Source organism: Plodia interpunctella, chromosome 2 (genome assembly GCF_027563975.2).
Source record: "Plodia interpunctella isolate USDA-ARS_2022_Savannah chromosome 2, ilPloInte3.2, whole genome shotgun sequence".
Taxonomy (NCBI): Eukaryota; Metazoa; Arthropoda; class Insecta; order Lepidoptera; family Pyralidae; genus Plodia; species Plodia interpunctella.
In genome coordinates, this window is record NC_071295.1 from 8,788,593 (window position 1) to 8,807,898 (window position 19,306).

Sequence of the window (19,306 nt, forward strand, 5' to 3'; positions counted from 1 at the left end):
ACAAGTTTTATCGATGGTGTGCCAACAAAAAAAACGTATAGGTACCATAAATCACATCCCTAGATATGGTAGAAGATGGTAAATTTATGGCCATATTTATAAATTTATTACCAATGGCAACATTTAACTTATTACTGTCACGTGTCACTGTCATTTTATAGAAAAACCCGAGAAAGAAATTAGTGTGTTTTGTGATGTGTGTATTTGTTTTTTTAATACTTTTTCTCTTTGATGAAGAAACATAAAGTGAATTGTAATGGACTTCCCTGTAACTCCGTCTAATGCTTCAGATAGCAATGAATATCCTGGATCTGCAGCATCCTACGATCATGCATCCGATAGCAATAAGCGACGCAGGTAATTTATTTGTACATATTACCTACTTACAAACGCATATGAAATTATATATTGTTTAATATCCTATTCTGTAATGTTGCGTTGTGTTTGTTTGCAGCTCATCCAGGTCAATAAAACGCAGGCGATTTGACGATGAATTAGTCGAGTATAGCCTAGGTTTACCAGGCGCTTCCCTTGGCAAGGGAGACAAAAGAATGAGAACTCAATCATATACGAGTCAGCTCCCAGAATTCCCAATTGTGTCAAACGCCCCTACAACGCCGTCAGCCCCGCCGCCAGCGGAGCGCCGGAAGGCGTCCGGTAAGATTTCTACCGGCGGCAGTTTGGGCAGGAAATCTCGGCGAAAGGGGCAACTTAGTCACCTGTCTACTAAGGATTTGGGGCGTTGGAAACCTACAGATGATTTAGCGCTAATATTGGGTGTGCAGCAGGTAATTACAATAATAACCCACTTTAGTTGTAGTATATATTTCAATGAATATACTATTTATTTTCAACAAAATGCAACAATAAGTACTGTTAAGATTGAGTGAACAGTGTTGTTTACATGTAATAACAAAATAAAAAATTTTAGCAATCATAAAAAACTATGTTTTTAAACCTAAAATATTTTCAATGTAAAATGTACAATTTCAGACAAATGACTTAAGAACAGTCCACCGTGGGATAAAATTCTCATGCCGCTTCACAATTGGGGAACTGCAGTCCCGTTGGTATGCACTGCTGTACAATGCTGAGATATCTCGGGTAGCTGTGGCAGCCATGCGTAACCTTCATCCAGATCTGGTGGCTGCTGTCCAGCAACAGGCACTGTATTCTAATGCAGAAGAGGAGCTCCTTGGGACATTGCCAAGTGTTAGTATTACATTATGAATTATTTGCTTTGTAACATGAGGTACAGAGCCAATATATGTGGAATTCAAAGGCCAAAGATAATGGTGTGTTTATCTGTATATCAGACTATGGTGGTAGGTCGGTAGTAGTAGTTTAAAACAACATTTGTTTTAATCTTTACTAAAGGCTCATCCTGGATTAGCTTGGGTAAATATAATAAATTTAAGCATATTGCACATTTATGCACCTTAACCTTCTAAGTAATCACACCTAATGGTAGAAACTGCATAAAAATCTGTGCAGCTTTTTTTAAGTTTTTTGAGAAGAGAGTGTCTAAAACTATAGCGACCTTTATTGTTATTAATTTCAGACATCGCATCCAGAACTGGAGAAATTTCAGGAGCTGTTGGAACAGAATCCCAGCGTTTTCTACCAGAGTCGGACAGCTAAGTCCTTGATGACACACTGGCAGTTACTCAAACAATACCAGCTGCTGCCGGACCAAACTGTTCAGCCATTGCCAAAAAGTAAGTTCTCCGTATTATTGTCCCTCTTTATCTCTCATCTGCAAGTTTTCCGGTTTCTTAACAGTTTTGTAGCGTCTACTTGTACTTACCTACCTGAAGAAGTAATTTTTGCACCATCAATAAACTTTTAAAATGTACTTGACAAGTGGATAAAAGTGAACAATGTGTCATTGTTGTTTAAAAACTCTAAGTAAGAATTATATGGCGTGTTGTTCCTGCCTTAGAATAGGCCCACTCTTTATCCTCCTGTGGATTTCATCACGGTGATTAAGAAAATCGATCGTAAAATTATAGTACTTATAAAATTTTATATTTTATTTTTGCCCTAAGTCTGGTATTCGGGGCGTCGCCGCCACGAATCGTTCAAGAGAGAGATTTGCAAATGGTTGAAAATCAAATTTCAATTTCAGATCCTGGTGACAAAGTGTTATCGTTTTCTGATGCTGAAGAGACAATGAATGACTCTGAGCTTCCAGACTATAAAGAAGATGGTATTGATGCTGAAATGCAAATGGCTGACAGGTAAATTGAAGGCTCTATACAGTGACTCATCAAGTGGTCTGACTGCCCTAGGAAGATTATGATGAAACACCCTTCTTTACTTCTTACTTACTTATTTCTCTCGAGGACTATTTTCCGCAGTTAGGCCTCTTGTTTGGGCCCTTTCTGCATGCTGATGAAATACCCTTAAATCAATTCTAAAACATTTTCACGTTCGGGTCGCACTTATTTATTTAGAAGACTTTAGTTTTTAGTCTCGGTTTAGTTGAAATATATAGGGTACATAGATGGGGTGGTAGATCAATAGTGCTAGCGAAGGTATGCATGAGTTTAGCACACCCAGGGGTACTATCATCCTCGCCATTGGCTGCAGTCTAATTAGACTAAGGGCTAGATAGGTGTTGTTTCACAAACTAATGGAATATTGCTAACAGTTTATATGTGCCAGCTCTACAGATGCTAATTATATTTGTAGTTTCAACCGCAATCGGCTCATTTATAATTCCCCATCCAGGATAGAGAAGAAGGAGATCAGACTGCTGGAGAACTCTCTCTCCCGCTGGCAAGTGGTGGTGCAGTCGGTGTGCGGCGGCGGCGTGGAGCTGGACAAGAACACGCTGGCGGTGCTGCGCGGCCGTCTCGTGCGCTATCTCATGCGCTCCAGAGAGGTGGGTCCTGCGGGTACCGGTACATTCCCATCTGAAATTCAATTTAAAATATACTAAATAATAATAAATATATACTATTTTTATACTTTGTAGATTCTGCTCTTCTATACTAATTATTATAAAGAGGAAAGCGTTTGTGAGCTTGTATGTTTGAGGCGGATAATCTCCGAAACTACCGATTCGATTTCATAAATTCTTTCACCATTAGATAGGTACATTATCCAAGATTGTTATAGGCTATATTTTATCTCAAAATTCCCACGGGAGCGAAGCCCCGGGCAACATCTAGTATTTTATACGCGTCCGCCTGCCTGACTAACCATCTGGGATGGATACTGTGGTCGCCTTTCAGGTTTTTCAAGACTTTGGCCCTTCACAGAGGACTCAAACTCGACTTCAAAGGAAGATGTGATGTCTCATATGATTGGTCTCGTATGCAGATTCCTTTGCTTATAGGACATAACGCTATTGTATTATAGGACATAACAGTTACATTTATAACTTAGTCTTTTTATTCTTATTCTTAGTTAATGTATCTTTTTTTTACTCTTCTTCCCCGGTACTTTCTCTTTACTCTGTCGGTGACTAAATGAAAGCTCTGTACTTGAAGTACATTTTTTAAAATTAAAATAAGTAAACGAGTGAGCCGTGTGTGAAGGGGCTAGTTGCTTTGTCTTGTGCGACATCCTTGGGCTGGAGTAGTTATATTCCGGGGTGGGAACCACACGCCAAAAGCTGGTTTTGTCTTTTAGATCTAGAGCAATGACAACTTTGATCAGTGTTTCCTAAATTTTGATGGCTCGTGTAGTGAGTATGAGAAACGCTGATCTGAAAATAGATGGTAGCAACAAACCAGGTTGCTTTGGGCTTACCATCTATTTTCAGGTACAGTTGGATGGGACAGTATTTTTTATCTCGGAATTCCCACGGGAGCGAAGCTCCGGGCACAGCTAGTACTATATGTTATCATAGTAGCTTCATCGGTATAAACCACATAGCGATACTAAAGGTGATTATTAAAAAATTCATAACTAATTTATAAATAGCAAGTCACAAGGACGCCCACATGTTGAGTGATCAATAACTATCGTCGAACTTCAATATTTCATGCCTTCATTAGATGAATTGTTTTGTTAGAAAACTAATGCAATTCAATGTTATAATTGTTCTTGTGGTTCCATGTTTTGGTTACGGTAGCCATGGTTACAGTCAGATAACAAAATCCTAAGCGATGTTCACGTTACAGACAAAAACGCATAATTAACGCGAGTGAGGTCGCCACTGTTCAAAATTGTTAAGTTGCGAATATATAATACACAGTACAGATACGTTTTTATCCCTTACGAGGTAGACAGAGCCAAGAGTATCGAAACTAAAACGCTCACGCTCAGCTGTATGGGGCGGAGTTGTTAGTAGAGTTTAAATTCAATAGTGATACTTTGCTTAATTGTTTATGAGAAAACTAGCGACACGTTCCGGCTTCGGATAAAAGTTTAATAAATTAGGTAAACACCTAAACCTTCCTCAGAAATCACACTATCAATTAAAAAATCCGCATCAAAATCCTTCGCTTGGTTCCAGATCTAAGTCTTACATAGTCATAGACAGACAGCGGGAAGTGACTTAAAACAGCAAATTTACAGACACATTCTATATATTTTTTCTTTCGCTCTCGGGACTAGCATTGAAAGCTGTGGTGTTTTGTCATATATGCCTATATATGCCTATCCATAACGCCTAATTATTATAATCATAGCATAATCTAGATATTATATTACTACAGTCATTAAACAACAAAATTTGTATGTCAGTCGATATCGCGATCGACATGCTCAATTCAATGCCATCTAAGTTGTAACCAGACAAATATACCTTCAATGCACTGCGGCATGTCACATTCGTACACTGGGAAAACAGGGTTATGTTTTCGTTTCGTTCGTGACTCGTTCGATGTTTATAGACAGTCTCGTCGTATCCCTACATATTATAAAACAAACTCCTCTGCCCGTCTGTCTGCCTGTCTGTCTGTTGGCGATAAAGTCATGTTTATGTGTTATATACATATATACGAAAATGCTATTCTAACGGTAATAGAGGCGAGTTTGTATTGAATTTTCATAGACGTTTATGCTCTTTTACGTGCACATACAGCACATCAATCTACCCAAATTCACTGCAAACCCGCCCTTATTACTGCGGCATAAGATCCATGCACGATAACCTGCTGCTGACTATCTCATTAGGTAGCATATGTACTAACTTCACAGTGTACACTATTTTAATGCGTTTATGAACTGAACCTTAGGGGGAATTCGGTGTTCATTGGTACATACGATACATTGTTTCTCAGCGTACTATTTCTATAACCCTACATTATGGTTTCCGGTACAACGCGCTCGAGTGACTCTAATGAACTCCACGAGGACTTATTGTCCTACTTGTCTACTTTCGCAACACTACTGTTCGAATTGATAATGTTCTTAATATTCGTCTTGTCAAACTAATATTTAAATTTGCTGCTTATTTTTTATTAATGTTATTTCGGAATTTTGACAAATTTTGAAAAATTTATAAGACGAAAATTTACCTATTATTATTAGTACCTATTGCTCAGAAAACGTTTGGAATAAAACTAAATTATATTTCAACAATTATCATGGGTTTTCTTCGGTACAACAATTACCGTTTATTAATTAAATACATTTATTAACTAAATCTAAACCACATGCCTACACATCATATAACAAACGCGATCAGTTCCTATATGCGTCATTCAGAATTGCAAAAATATTGCAAAATAAACAATAAAATCGACTGCGATATAATAATAAATTTGCAAGTGAAATAAAATCGGCTATTCCGATGCATTGCAATACTATGCATTTAAACTTTACCTTGATGGATAATCGGGTGGCAGGAATCGTTATCAATATCGACTGGACATATTCATGTCAACCCCTGGCCTCAAGGCCACCTTACTACCCTCTAACACAAAATAACGAATATCTAGAATCGCTCCTGGGACATCTCGCCTTTAACATTCATTGAATTTTATATATTGTAATAAGGAATCAATTGTTCCAATTGTTCTACTCAATACTACTAATATTACAAATGCCAAAGTTTATGAGGATGTATGTGTGTTTGTTAAACTCTTTCACACAAAATCTATTGGGCCGATTGTTATGAAATTTGGTGAACGCGTAGATTGTAACCTGGAAAAAACATAGGGTACTTTTTATCTCGAAATTTCCACGGGGGCGAAGTCCCGGGTCGCAGCTAGCAAAGTAATTAATTTAAACAGCAGTTCTGCTTCATATTAAAATTTAAAATTGGTGCTCTCATTTCATTATTTGTTAAATATCTTAGTAATTTAAAGTTACAATTTACTACTAACTATACGCAATCCGTAACTTCACTTCTTAACTGTCAGCTTAATTGCGACATCTTTCATCATTTCATTGGTATTGTAAAACTTTTCCCAAATAAAATTTCTATTTAGAAGTCTTATTTAGGAAAAGCTATTATAATTTTATTGAAGTATATATTTCAATATAAAAGTGGATATATAAATGTACAACTATTACTTCTACACAAAGACTGTTTAAATCTTTAAAATTTACATATTAGATGGCGAATATATTAGATATGAAATATATAGAAACAGTATATGTTTTCATTAATTTGTGCCCGTAATGACACAGTGACCGCCCGCCGAATGGGGAGCTATTCATTGACGATCGTCGTGATATATCACAGAAAATTATTGATTGCCCCCAATAGGATGTAGAACGTGGGTTTAAATATATTTTGTTTGTTTGTTTTGGAATTCGTCTACTTACTACAAACCTCTTTATTCAGTACAGTACATTCAGTATTTCAATATTTCTTTCTTTTTTCTACCAAAGAATGATCGATTATAAACAGGAAAGATTAGTAGTTAAGTTTGTAACGAATAAACTGAAAACTGTTGGTCCAATTTTGATAAAATTTGGCACATACATGTACTAGACTTTCCTTCAGGAGTAACATTATTATCTACTTTCGCGTTGCACAATTGTGGGAAATAAAAAATGTATGTGCGCGTTTAATACCTGTCATTTAATATATAACATTATATTGTCTACATGATCTTCTATTGCAAAAACACACGGACAGAGTCGCGTGTGGCCGATAGTGCCCAATAAAACATCACATGTCAATCCACGAAAAAAGGTAACTAAACAAACATGACGAGACTTAATTGTAAAATGGGTGCAAGTGAAGTATTAGGGAGCTTGAAGAGCGTGGTGATTAGCTCGGTCTGGGATATTGGCGGTTAAGTCATTTTCGCAATGGTCGGTCATTAGATGGGTGGACAAAAATATATTATTTGTGCTCTTTATCCATAGTAAGGAAGCCCTGTGCCCCAGTAGTGGGGATGTTTTAGTGGCTGTTGGTTGATGATAATGAAACAAGTTATGAAAAGTCTCAAGCGTATATGTAATAGTTGAGTGTTGTTAACAATAATTCCCGTCATAATATGTTGTGTTTACGTCAATCGATATGTTTGTTATTAATAATTTGTTAAAAATGATTTAATAGTCCCAAAAATACATACAATAATTATAATACAAACGATTTCTGTCGATATCTTATCGTAATGTAATGACCTTATTTTAATCTTGTGTTTTTATAATTGTTAATTTTCTGTAATAAATCATAATTTATCTTTTAATAAAATAATCGATAACTTGATCGTTCGTTTTGACACCATAGAAATAGAATTGATAAATTAGTTTCTTTTGGCATATTCATTTAGTGATGTTACCAAATTATAGTGAGAATTGCTTGTGATTTATGTTTAAACACAAAATCCATAAGTGTAGCAATATAATAAAATAAATAGTCAAATTCAACTAAATATAATTCTGTATGATAAAATATTATTATAGTAGCTGCGCCCCGTGGCTTCGCTCACGTTTTTCAATTTCGGGATATAAAAGACATTAAAAAGTTTTATAGCTATTGTGGATTCAAACACAATCTCAGTCTAATCTGAGTGTGATCCCGGTTTCATTTTCCGCCGTGACATCCCGAAGCCCAGAGATAAAACTAAGTTTGAAGATTCAGCCTGTCTGACTAAGCCCTATTAGGGAACGCTGTTATTGCCTATCTATTGTTACGGCTTTTTATCCCTGTACATGATCTACGGTAGGATATGGAGTGGTCCTATCCTTGGGCAGTAACCACCGTAAAACACAATCGCTAGAAACACAATACTATAACCGATAGATCGATGCTTCACCAACGAATGAAATCATTCCACCCGCTCGCTCACTGTTGCATTGTTTTGGAATCCTCTGTCGCTGAACGCCACTGTTTTCATAACACGCTTGCATGTGCCCATTGTTTGCCCTCAAACGATTTCCAAAACAAACCAATGGAAACGTGATATGGACAAATACTTCAATGTCCGATGAATCCGTGTTCTTGCACTGTCTTTGGTTCGATATCTTGTTCCTGATATACAGAAGGCCATTGTGTTGAAAGTGCTTCTATCTTCACCAGGTTAACGACCAACTTTCTACATTTTATAAACGATCGACAAATAAAAGGGGTGCTCGGAGCAGTACTTGTGTAATTGCATAACGTACCTAGCACCTGAATGGTCTTTTTTGCATATGATAAATTAATCAACTCTCGTGATCATACTAGTAGTTTCGTATATTTTTTTTATTAATGTCCCACTGTAGGGCAAAAGCTAAATTTCAATTTTATTATTTTCCAAATAATTTTATTCGTGCGCAATTATTGTTAATCTATGTTGCGGATATTATATGTGAACCATACATAAATTACAAATTATATGTTCGTATTTATGTACCATGTAATTCACATTATTAAACTGCCATTATACGCTATGTCCATGTACTTTTAAATTTAAAATTGATTTTTTAATTTAAATAATGTGAGTAATGTTTCGTTACGTTTTATAGAATCCTATTAAAGTTATGAAGTTTCGAGATAACATGTACAATTTATGGAACTCTAAGGTTTGTAAACAGTTTCTCTTGAGTTACGTGCAATTGTTAAAGCCCGAAAAAAATGAGGGGCGTGGTCAGGTGGGGAATTAGTTTTGCGCTTCGCTGTAGTGCCCAATTGTGTATATATGATGAACTTAATTTTTATTTGAATGGTGGTTAGATTGAAAACATCTTAACCATGACTTGTAATTTACTATATTTTTAATTCTTAATTAGATGTCATATTTTTTGTTTCTGGTTATTGACATAGGGACATTGATTTTTTCCATCAGGAAGGAGTGATACCTAATTAAGTATCATTTATTTACTTATTATTATTTTATAGCCATTTTGTATAAATAAATAAAATTAATAAATAAATGATACTTAAATGAATAAGTATCACTATCAACATAATATTTATTTTAGCAAATAAATTATTTCTGATATGTTTAAATTACTCACGAATTTATGGAGAGGCAGAGGTGAAATAACTATTTTAGAAACATATTCCTTTATTCTTATGACCATATTAGGTAAATTATCATGATTATTAAATCGTTTAACCATAAATATGAAGAACATTTTTTTTATTTAAACGCTAGATAAAATATTTTACTTATGCTAAGTCATGATAATAACTTTCATTATCATAACGAAGGTCCCGAGGCAGAAATAATATATTTTTTATGTACGCATTATGCAATTACTTCCAAATCATATAGCCAGATAAAATAATAATGATATAGGTACATATTATACACTGGAATATAATATCATCTGAATCAACTGGCGGAAATATTTACATACTAATGTTTAGTGAGATTGAATCTAACGATATTAATTTGGCGCAGTACCATAGCATCCAAAGTTATCTGCCAATTTAAGTAGGTATTCTAATTGGAAAAGCCAAAGTGATTTTTTATGGTTCTGATAAAATTTTATTGCTCGGTTGGCTTCCTGATAAGAGATTAACGTGGCGTGTGGTCAATCTGTAAGAATATCTACGAAGATTTCATAAAAACATCTTCATTGTGTACGTATTTTTATTGGGCACTAGTCGAGTCCCGGAGCTTAGTTCCCCTGGGGATATCGGGATTAAAAGTACCCTATGTCAATAACGAGTAATGTAGCTTTCTACTGGTGAAGGAATTTCTAAATTGGGTTTAATATTTTCTAAGAAAAGTCAACACACAAAACACAACAATCACTTCCTCTTTATAAGAGTAGTATAGATGTAGATGATTGTAGAAGTGCAGATTATGACTGACATGGCTATACGAGACGTGTTTTTTTCCTTCGAATAAAATACATCTCTAATGTATGAAACATATTGCTTTATAAATTTACCTTCTATTTTTTTATCTGTGTGATTTGTCCTAATATATATTAATTATTTTATTTGTGGTCGAATAAAACGGGAATATTCAAAATACCAGGATAAACTTTAATCAGCGCACAGATAACTTTTTAATCTTAGATTATTTCCTGAAAGAGACAATCTCCATACACAAACAATAGGAATAGGAAAAAATCTTAGGATATTATTAAAAAACTAATAGTGTTGCAACCTTACGACCCCACCACCGAACTTGTTCAAGTTGTGACTGCGTCGTGAAAACTTCAAAATGTACCGATCAGATTTTCACATATTCCCACGAATGGATATGGGAAAATAGACTGGAATTAGATATATAACATCTTTATTAAACATACGTTATACAAACATACTCGTGTAACATGTGTGTACAAAGACATAGTAGAAACAACTAATTTGAAGTCTAAACCTGCATAAAATATGTGTGTGCTACACTTATAGTAACTACATACATATATGTAGTTTAGAAACTGGAATATTTCAGAGGATGAGTTCTTTTTTTCTTTATGTAACAAAAACCTTTTTGACCTGTGTGGGGTGTCGACCTCGCTAAGTAGAGACAAAAATGTAGGAAATGGACCTTGGGCCCCGACGCTACGCTCAATTACTGAGGAAGAAACAGGGCGCTGAGAATCTGAGATTTCGATTTCGACAATATTTTGAAAACTCTTAGAATAATAATAAGTATTTTATCTTAGCGAATCGGGAATATTTGAGTACCAATGTTACTCTTTATCTTATGCAAATAACACGTAATTATGATAATGCTATTTATGACATATTACAACAAATAAAGAACATTCAGTCATCTACATTATTGTGGACGTTGCTAGAATTTTTAGGTTATGTAGGTTGTTTGGTGACGTCGAGTCTTATGAGACGTGTGGAGTTTACGAAAACTAAAATATCGTAGTGCACTTTACACGACCTCCTAGAAATGTGAGTTTACTAATTCATGTTTAGTAGAGGTAACGAAATATATGTTTTGGAAACACGATATTTGACGTGATGGCAGTAATTTATAGTGGACAGACAGACGCAGCGGGAACTTTTTTATTATTTTGTATGTAGTGATATCCATATATGGATTTGCGCCTATTATTTTCCCGGTTTATTATTAGAAAATATAACGCGCAAAACCCGTCAATAACTTTTGCGTCGTACAGTTAATAGCACATAAAAGTATACACCTCTATAGCGCGGTAATAGCGGCGAGTTTACAATTAATTTGGGTAGATTAATATGCTGTTAACTGTACACCGTGGAAAGAAATATATCCAAAATCTTGTTAAATCGTAGAAACCAAAATAATATTACGGTTGCAAAGTTTAATACGAGTAAGTTCCTCCATGCTAAAACGGGAACGTTTTTCAAAGATTACAACGAAACAAGCAATTCTGCTTTATTGTTATAATTCTGCATATGAATGTCGAGTAATTTTATTCCAAAATATTACAGTGCGCCAAACCGCATAATTCGTGTAGACAGCGTAAACAAGGGGACGTCGAATGAACTTATCCTACGCGAAATTATGCCTCATTGAATGTATTTAATCACCATATTTATTACGTTCAGCGCTTAAAATATATTAATACGTCTTTTGTGACTTAGAACAAATTAACGGAAATCGCTGATTGTTGGGTAAAAAACTGAGCTGGTTGACTGGACTTCCCTTCATGGGATTAGTCCGCTATTGTATATTTACCTTCTTGTTGTTTAAGCTATTTAAATTTTGCACACTGTGTGATCAATTGGTTCTAACTTATGTGTGGAACGAGACAGTTTTTATCCCAAAAGAGATAGGTACATTTTATAGTTTCACATTCTGAAATGGAAACGCTTAATTTTTTTACAAATGAAAATAAATACATATTGAAATATTGAAAAATATTGAAAATATTTAATCGTGTCTAATTATGTATGACCTTTCTTTTATCATACATTTTAGTAGGCAAATACTGATAGAGATTGCTATGTTTATCGCAGACATGTTGTGAAGCTTTGAATAAATATTTTTCTCAACCTGCTTTTCGTAACCTTCTTCCCGCAACATCGCTTTAACTTAATTTCTATGCAAGTTAAATACAAAAACCATCCCTGTTCCAGCGCTCCACGCTTTTACAATCAAATATTATAATTAAAAGTTCACATACTTCAGCCCTGAAATAGAGACTACTTTAACGGTCCATATTGTATTTTTAGCTTTTACGTGCAGTTATAAAAGCGTGTTTTTTGAGTGTTTTTTTAACTATTATTATATTTATATATTAATCTAACGCGCCCCTATCATTTTGCTGACTGTACAGACATGACAAGTTACAGTTTTATTATATGTATGTAGATATTTATACTAATATATTAATTTATTGACAGAACATAGGTAGTTGAACCCGTTTACCGCAGCTACTTATCATGTAACAGGAAAGTGTTGGAGTGCACACAATTTATTATCGTGACAATGTTAACTGAAAGCGTAACGTTTTAGTTCAGTTGCACGCAGTAACGGCATCTATTTGGGCAAGCGGTATTGTCCCAACACTTCATACAGATGGTGATAATTTTCGCGTGAATTGTTAAATACGTGATGACTGTTGCTGTATCCGGGCGTGTTCGTATCTAGTATGGTTTGTGAGTCGCCCAATTTGCTTTTATTACTATCAGAACTTTATTTTTGTTGATTGTAACACTGAACGCAGTGTGACCAGTTTATAAATGTATTAAATGCGTCTACCTATAGTTAATTTTCTTCCATGTTCTTTAACTCTTTCTCGTATAGCAAATGTTGTTTTGTTAGCGCTGGCTGTCTCCCTCACTTTTACTTAAACTTACCTTGCTATTTTATAAATAATTCGCAAAAACTATCCGATCATTTGTCATACTGTGAACTAAAACGTTTCAGTTGGAGCGAAACTGCCTGTAGAGATCTCTATTACTACTTTATTCTCCAAGAGATACCGCATCTTCTGCTTTATACTGCCAAAGCGTTTCTGAATAAATTAAAAATAAAATAATATTCGTTATTCAATTTAGGATGATATACATACTTATTGACGTCAAAAAAAAAACTAAGTCTACCGTCGACTTCCAAAACGCAGGTGAAGAAGTAAATCGCTTACGTTTTATCTATTTTTGTAATATCTTTCGATCTTCGTTCCACACGTGGCGATTCCACACGAATCGCCACTGAAATTATTCCTACTAAAAATACTGTTAACATGTGTGAATTTGATATGTGACTGACCAAGACTTGTGGCTCAATCAATATTCATACACCTCCAAGGGTACCTACAAGTTGTAGCTATCGTTATATTGTTGCACACTTTTTAAAATAATTAAGTACCCACGTACAGCCAACAGCACATCAAGTTACCCTGCATGAACCTCTATGGAGCGGTAATAGCGGCGAATTTGCAATGAGTTTGGGTAGGCTGATGACTGTACGTATTTTATTTACACCACAATGACAAACTGCAATTGAGAATACTACAAAGTTGTAAAAACCGTATAGGTACATCTACATACAACACAATGACAGAGACAAAAACTTAGTCTTTTAATTTACACTTATGCCCAGGATGGACAGGAATTCCACTTTCTTCTTCTAATCTTTACAAATCTCTCTCTTCTAGATCTGTTTAGATACATTCATAATAAATTATGTATCCTCAACTTAGACAACAATTTAAAAAAAGACAACTTGCAATGCTTGTCGCCTGTCACCTTCCACCTTCGTACTTACATTTATGACACATACTATCCACCATAATTATATTTAAAAAAAAGGTACTTGCTTTTTCAGGGACATTAGCACCATCTACTTTAAAGCGCCATTGACTATCAGCCTTTTTGAGAAACCTAAGGGAATCACGTACATTCATTCATTAAGTAATTCCAAGGTATCAGCTATCTCAATAGCACAAAAATTGGCCCACCCAATGAGCGTGAAGAAGTAACAAACGTACAAAATCTCGCCTTTATAATATTTAAATTAATTAATGAGATTAGTACTGCGTTAGTCGAACACATTCGATCAAATGCCATTAGAGCCCATACAGATGGAGCAACTTCACATGCAGAATTTATAGGGTCTATCATCGTTAAATTACAATTACTTATAGGAGAATCTAGATACTGGCTTCTAGATGTTGCTTGCAGCTCCGATTCTCTCCCTCGTGTTATTAACTATATTTATTCCAAATATCGTCAAAATCGACAACTTCCAGTAGAAGTTTACCACTAGTATCCTCTTTATATTAGGTATTCTAAAATAAAAGAGCCGTTGTTTACTTTTGTGCCAGTTCGATTGTTTATATAGTTTTGTTTATTATTTACTTATTTTTATCGATTTAATTATTTTATTAGTTCATTGCTGCTCTGACAATGTTACCCTTTGACTAAATACTGACAATTTTTTTAAATCACACGGAAGCGCGCAGGTTAAGTATATGTACAAGTTCAACATTCAAATATGTAAGTAATTTATGAACGCCCCCCAAGGTCTCCACTTCTGTGACAATGGGCACATTCTATATTGTTTTACTATCTTTTGGGTGGACCGTCTAGAAGTAAAGAGTCTAACATATCTTTTACGAACTCACTCGTCAGTGACGGTGATGGGTTTACCGGCATACCCTCTTATTCATAAAAAAGTTATAGCATATTTTAACCTAAAGTGTGTTTTGTCTCTGTCAAATATTGTAAAGTGAAACAATGACAAAACATATTTTATGCTTCAACTTTTTTGTGAATAAGAGGCATAGTCTCTTAGGTCACGGTTACAACAGCATTCATGTGCATATTTAGTTACTTTTGTTAGTTTTAAACCACATCAAGTCACACTTATTTAAAATCGTCCCGGGGCGTCGCTCGGGAAAAACATAATAAATTAAACACCTAAACCTTTCTCGGGGATCACGCTATCTATTGGTATAAACCGCATGAAAACCCGTACAGTGGTTTTATAGTTTACATCACGAACAGAGAGACGCCTCTGTCTGTCTGTTCAAGAAGAGGACTTTGTTTTATAATATGTAGTAATAGTGAAGGAAAGGACTAGGGGGAAACGGCGTTTCATAGATATCGAATATTAGCTACGTATCGGGGCTTCGCTCGCGTGGGAACATCGGGATAGTGGGCATCCTATGTCTCCGAGTGAGTGTCCCTTAAAAATAAATATGATACTTAATTCTCTACTAACATTTTGAATAGTATTTAACAATGGTTCGGAGATTACGCTGTTGGTGCTATTTAAAATGTTGATAAGAATTGCAATCGCAATACAACACAGATAATTTGTGAAGCTTGTCAGCGAATCGGCTATGTAATTGATTATTGTATTAATTAGTTGAAAAATTGAAAAATATAAACTATTTTAAATATTTTAAAAGTCGCGTTGAATATTATGAATTCCGAGTATAATTTACATGCATGCATGTGTGGATTTAAGGAAATACTTGCATAAACAACAAAATAATAATAAATTAACAAATGTTGATTTGGGTTGATAAAGGTACGCACTCATAATTTCATAGACGCACAGATGCGGAATACCTACATAATGCACCTAAATGCATGAAACACTGAAATTCTTATCGTGTGAGTCGAACTCAAGGACGTTTTCATAAAAAAAACTACTTTTTTTTTCATAAGGGCACGGTGAGGTTTTCTTGTTTGTGACTTGGGAATGTGGACTTAAACAATAATACCTAATGTAATGAAGTATTATTGTTTAAGTCCACATTTAAATATTTTAGGTTAGGATCTTTATTCGCTCTAAGTAGTATTTCACAATAACATTAAATTATGATTAATATACTTTTAGACTGAGGCGTTGGTGGTGTAATGGTTAAGATGCCCGGCTGAAGTCGAATCGAACTTGTATGTGAAATGAAGAAGGCAATGGCAAACCACTACATTAATATTGCCAAGAAAGCCGTTGTGTGTGTTTCTGTTTCTTGCCACGAAATGACCACTAATATGAATATGAAGAAGACTTCTAAACAAAATTTAGTACAGATCAATTTTTTCTATCTATAAAATCAATATTTCCTAAAGATAAAATTCGAAAACATTTTAAGAGCTAATTTTAAATCATTAGAATTGTCTTTTATAACAACACATTTTAGTATTAACGCTGATAACGCACTTTATTTGCATGAACTTATGATCCAACTACATACTAGTGCTTCTCGTATGTGAAAAAATCTTGTATTGTCTGGAGACCTCTGTGACCCCAAACGCGCATAAATGAGTTTTTTTTTTCAAGAATCTCATTTGAATAACTACACTACATACTGCCAAGTAATGCAGAGATACGTAACTAACACATACTCGTTCGTTACCAAGGCTCCTGATAAAGCTTATCTGGTGAAATAATGTGTCAACAACTATATCTCATTTTGTAGTTGTTGAGCCACATTCGCGTCACGAACACGACCAGCTATATCTGTTTAATTTCAAGGTACTGATTAACAAAAAGTTACACAATTATTATTTATTTTCACACACTTCGTCACATAGCCTGATATAGGTAGGTAGTTTGTTATTTTTTTGTTATTTAAAATCAATTTTACTTACTATCTTCTTAGTAAACGAAAACATGTGTACTTAGTTGAAATTCTTTTAAATTAAATATATTGTAAATAAATGTATAAAATAGTAAAAATATTTGTATTTTAAGTTTTCACTAGCAATTTCACAGTACATACTTGTACGTTCAATCCAATCGAACTAACTTACGTTTCCACTATCTGTAAATCTAAATACAAATAAAATGTATGTATAAATATCAAGGTAACTAATTGTTTTAATGAGTATATAGCTAAAGAATAGGTTTCTAATCCAAACCATTAATAGGTTTCCGTTTCGATAGTGATTTAATTGCCTGGTACGTGTTCGATAAAGTGGGTAATTTTACGCGTTCGGCGTGCTGATGGCTAACACTCGTGTTTTGAAGTGTACTTGTCTGATTCTATAACTCAATTTTTTGCCCAAATTTATGCATTTGCGACAGAAATATTTTATGAATACTTCGCAATGCTCTCGCAGCTGACTGTACCTGTCCCGTAGTGAAGACAAAAGTAATTTATTGTATCGTTTTATCGCAGTAGTTAACACTTTACGAGCGAGACGCGCATTGTATTTTTTTAATTCCAACGAGTGACTGCTGCGAAATAAGACCATTTCCAAAATGTTTATTATGTACGGACACAGGTACGGTTTTAACCAAACAGCAATAACATATTTAGCCAAATTTATTTGAACGATGAAAATATTTTTGTATCGATGAAAATATTTCAGAAGCTCGATTTTTTAATTTCACCAATAATAATTTCGAGTTTTAATTCTTTTTTGGAAGCTCATTATTTTCAGTTTCCGACCTGTTTTTTTATGCAACTTACAACAATCGAATGCAATAATACATAAGCACATGTCTCAATTTTAAAAATATTTGAATACAAGCTGTAGAATTTGTTTTGTGTTCATTCCAAAAAATCAGGCTCCTAAAATGCTTTGTATATAATCTTGACAAAAATGTCTAGTGTCAAACATCGTTTTCGATATCCTGAATAATATTTGTTAACGTAATATTCAAATTGTACAGGGACAGTATAGTTTAGGGCCTCATCCGCCAAGGTTAAGACTATTGTACTGGATGTATAATGTATATTTCCAACAATTAATTAACCGTATCAATTAACATCTGTGTAAACGCTTGGTGACAATTAGTCCAGAGTAGGAATCGAACGACGCTCTTCAATAAGTTATTGTTTTGTGTTGTCTTTAGATTAAACTTTACATTCCATTTAAATATAAAATTAGTATTCTTTTTCCTAAAGATGGCCGTTTTTTTTAAATAGTGAAATGAATACTAATATGTAAAAATAACTCCAGGTTAACATTTTAACCTGGTGAAAGGTGCCATTTAGTTTTTATACAAGCTTAGTAAATTACGACCATCCCGATGACTAGCATTTTTACCTAATGACAGTTAAGACTTCCGCCTTCATCCAGCAGTTGTCATCTTGTTTTTGTGCAGATTGCCGTCGGGCGCAGCACGAGAGATCACACAATCGACGTGAATCTAAGTCTGGAAGGCCCTGCGGCTAAGGTTTCCAGAAAACAGGCCACGATACGACTTCGCAACAGTGGAGACTTTTTCATGTCGTCGGAGGGCAAAAGGCCCATATTTGTTGACGGTCGCCCAATTCTTCAGGGGAACAAAGTGAAATTGAACCACAACAGTGTAATTGAGGTTTGTGCATACAGCTATCAGTTGAGTGCCTGAGAATTCTTTACATCCATTTATAAAACGTTGCATAATTCCATATAGAACGATATTCTATGTTTTGTTTAATTACATATTTAATTTATTATAATAAAACAGTAAAAAAAGTTAGTATGTACATTTAATATATTTACAATAAATAATTTAGGGTGATGAACTATAAGAATTTAAAAAATATCTGTTACTAATCTTTGGAATCACTGGACGGATTTGAATGATTTTTTTTTGTTTTCTGTTATCTATTCTTAGAATTCTTCACAGAAATTGAAAATCTAATAAATTTAGCAATAAAAACTATTATTTCATTTTTCTCAATTCGAAGAAGTGGAGCATTTAACCCTGTTGAGTCAACAATTTAAAATTTTGATATTGCCGTTTGGTCTCTAAATACCTCGTATCGAAATTTGTCTATCTACTATCCCGAGCTCATAGGGTTGACTGTAACCTGCCGTCCGCTACGTGACGCGTATTACATATTCATAGTCTTGTGTGTGACTGAGAGAAGCCGCGGCCGATTGAGCAGCATAATCCATGTCACTATGCGTTACGCCTTTGGTTGGAGTAAATATTTAGTTTTTCGTTCAAAATTTTGTTTACATTTTTTTTTCTTTTTACAGATCGCAGGACTTCGCTTCGTATTCCTCATAAACCAAGACCTTATCAGCGCTATTCGTCAAGAAGCTGTGAAAGTGAACATACCTGTTTAGTTATTGGAGCTCTAATAAAATTATTAATTAAATAAACATGTA

General features: G+C 34.5%; 1 protein-coding gene across 1 annotated transcript; it reads left to right on the top strand.

Annotated features, from left to right (window-relative positions):
- Positions 1–146: 146 nt before the first annotated feature.
- On the top strand, positions 147–19,300 carry Rcd5 (Reduction in Cnn dots 5). Its single transcript, XM_053752937.2, has 8 exons — positions 147–357; positions 455–788; positions 994–1,212; positions 1,562–1,718; positions 2,129–2,240; positions 2,734–2,887; positions 18,309–18,524; positions 19,175–19,300. Exons 1-8 carry the CDS (start codon positions 257–259, stop codon positions 19,262–19,264), a joined length of 1,383 nt encoding a protein of 460 aa, XP_053608912.1. The 5' UTR covers positions 147–256; the 3' UTR covers positions 19,265–19,300.
- Positions 19,301–19,306: the final 6 nt, after the last annotated feature.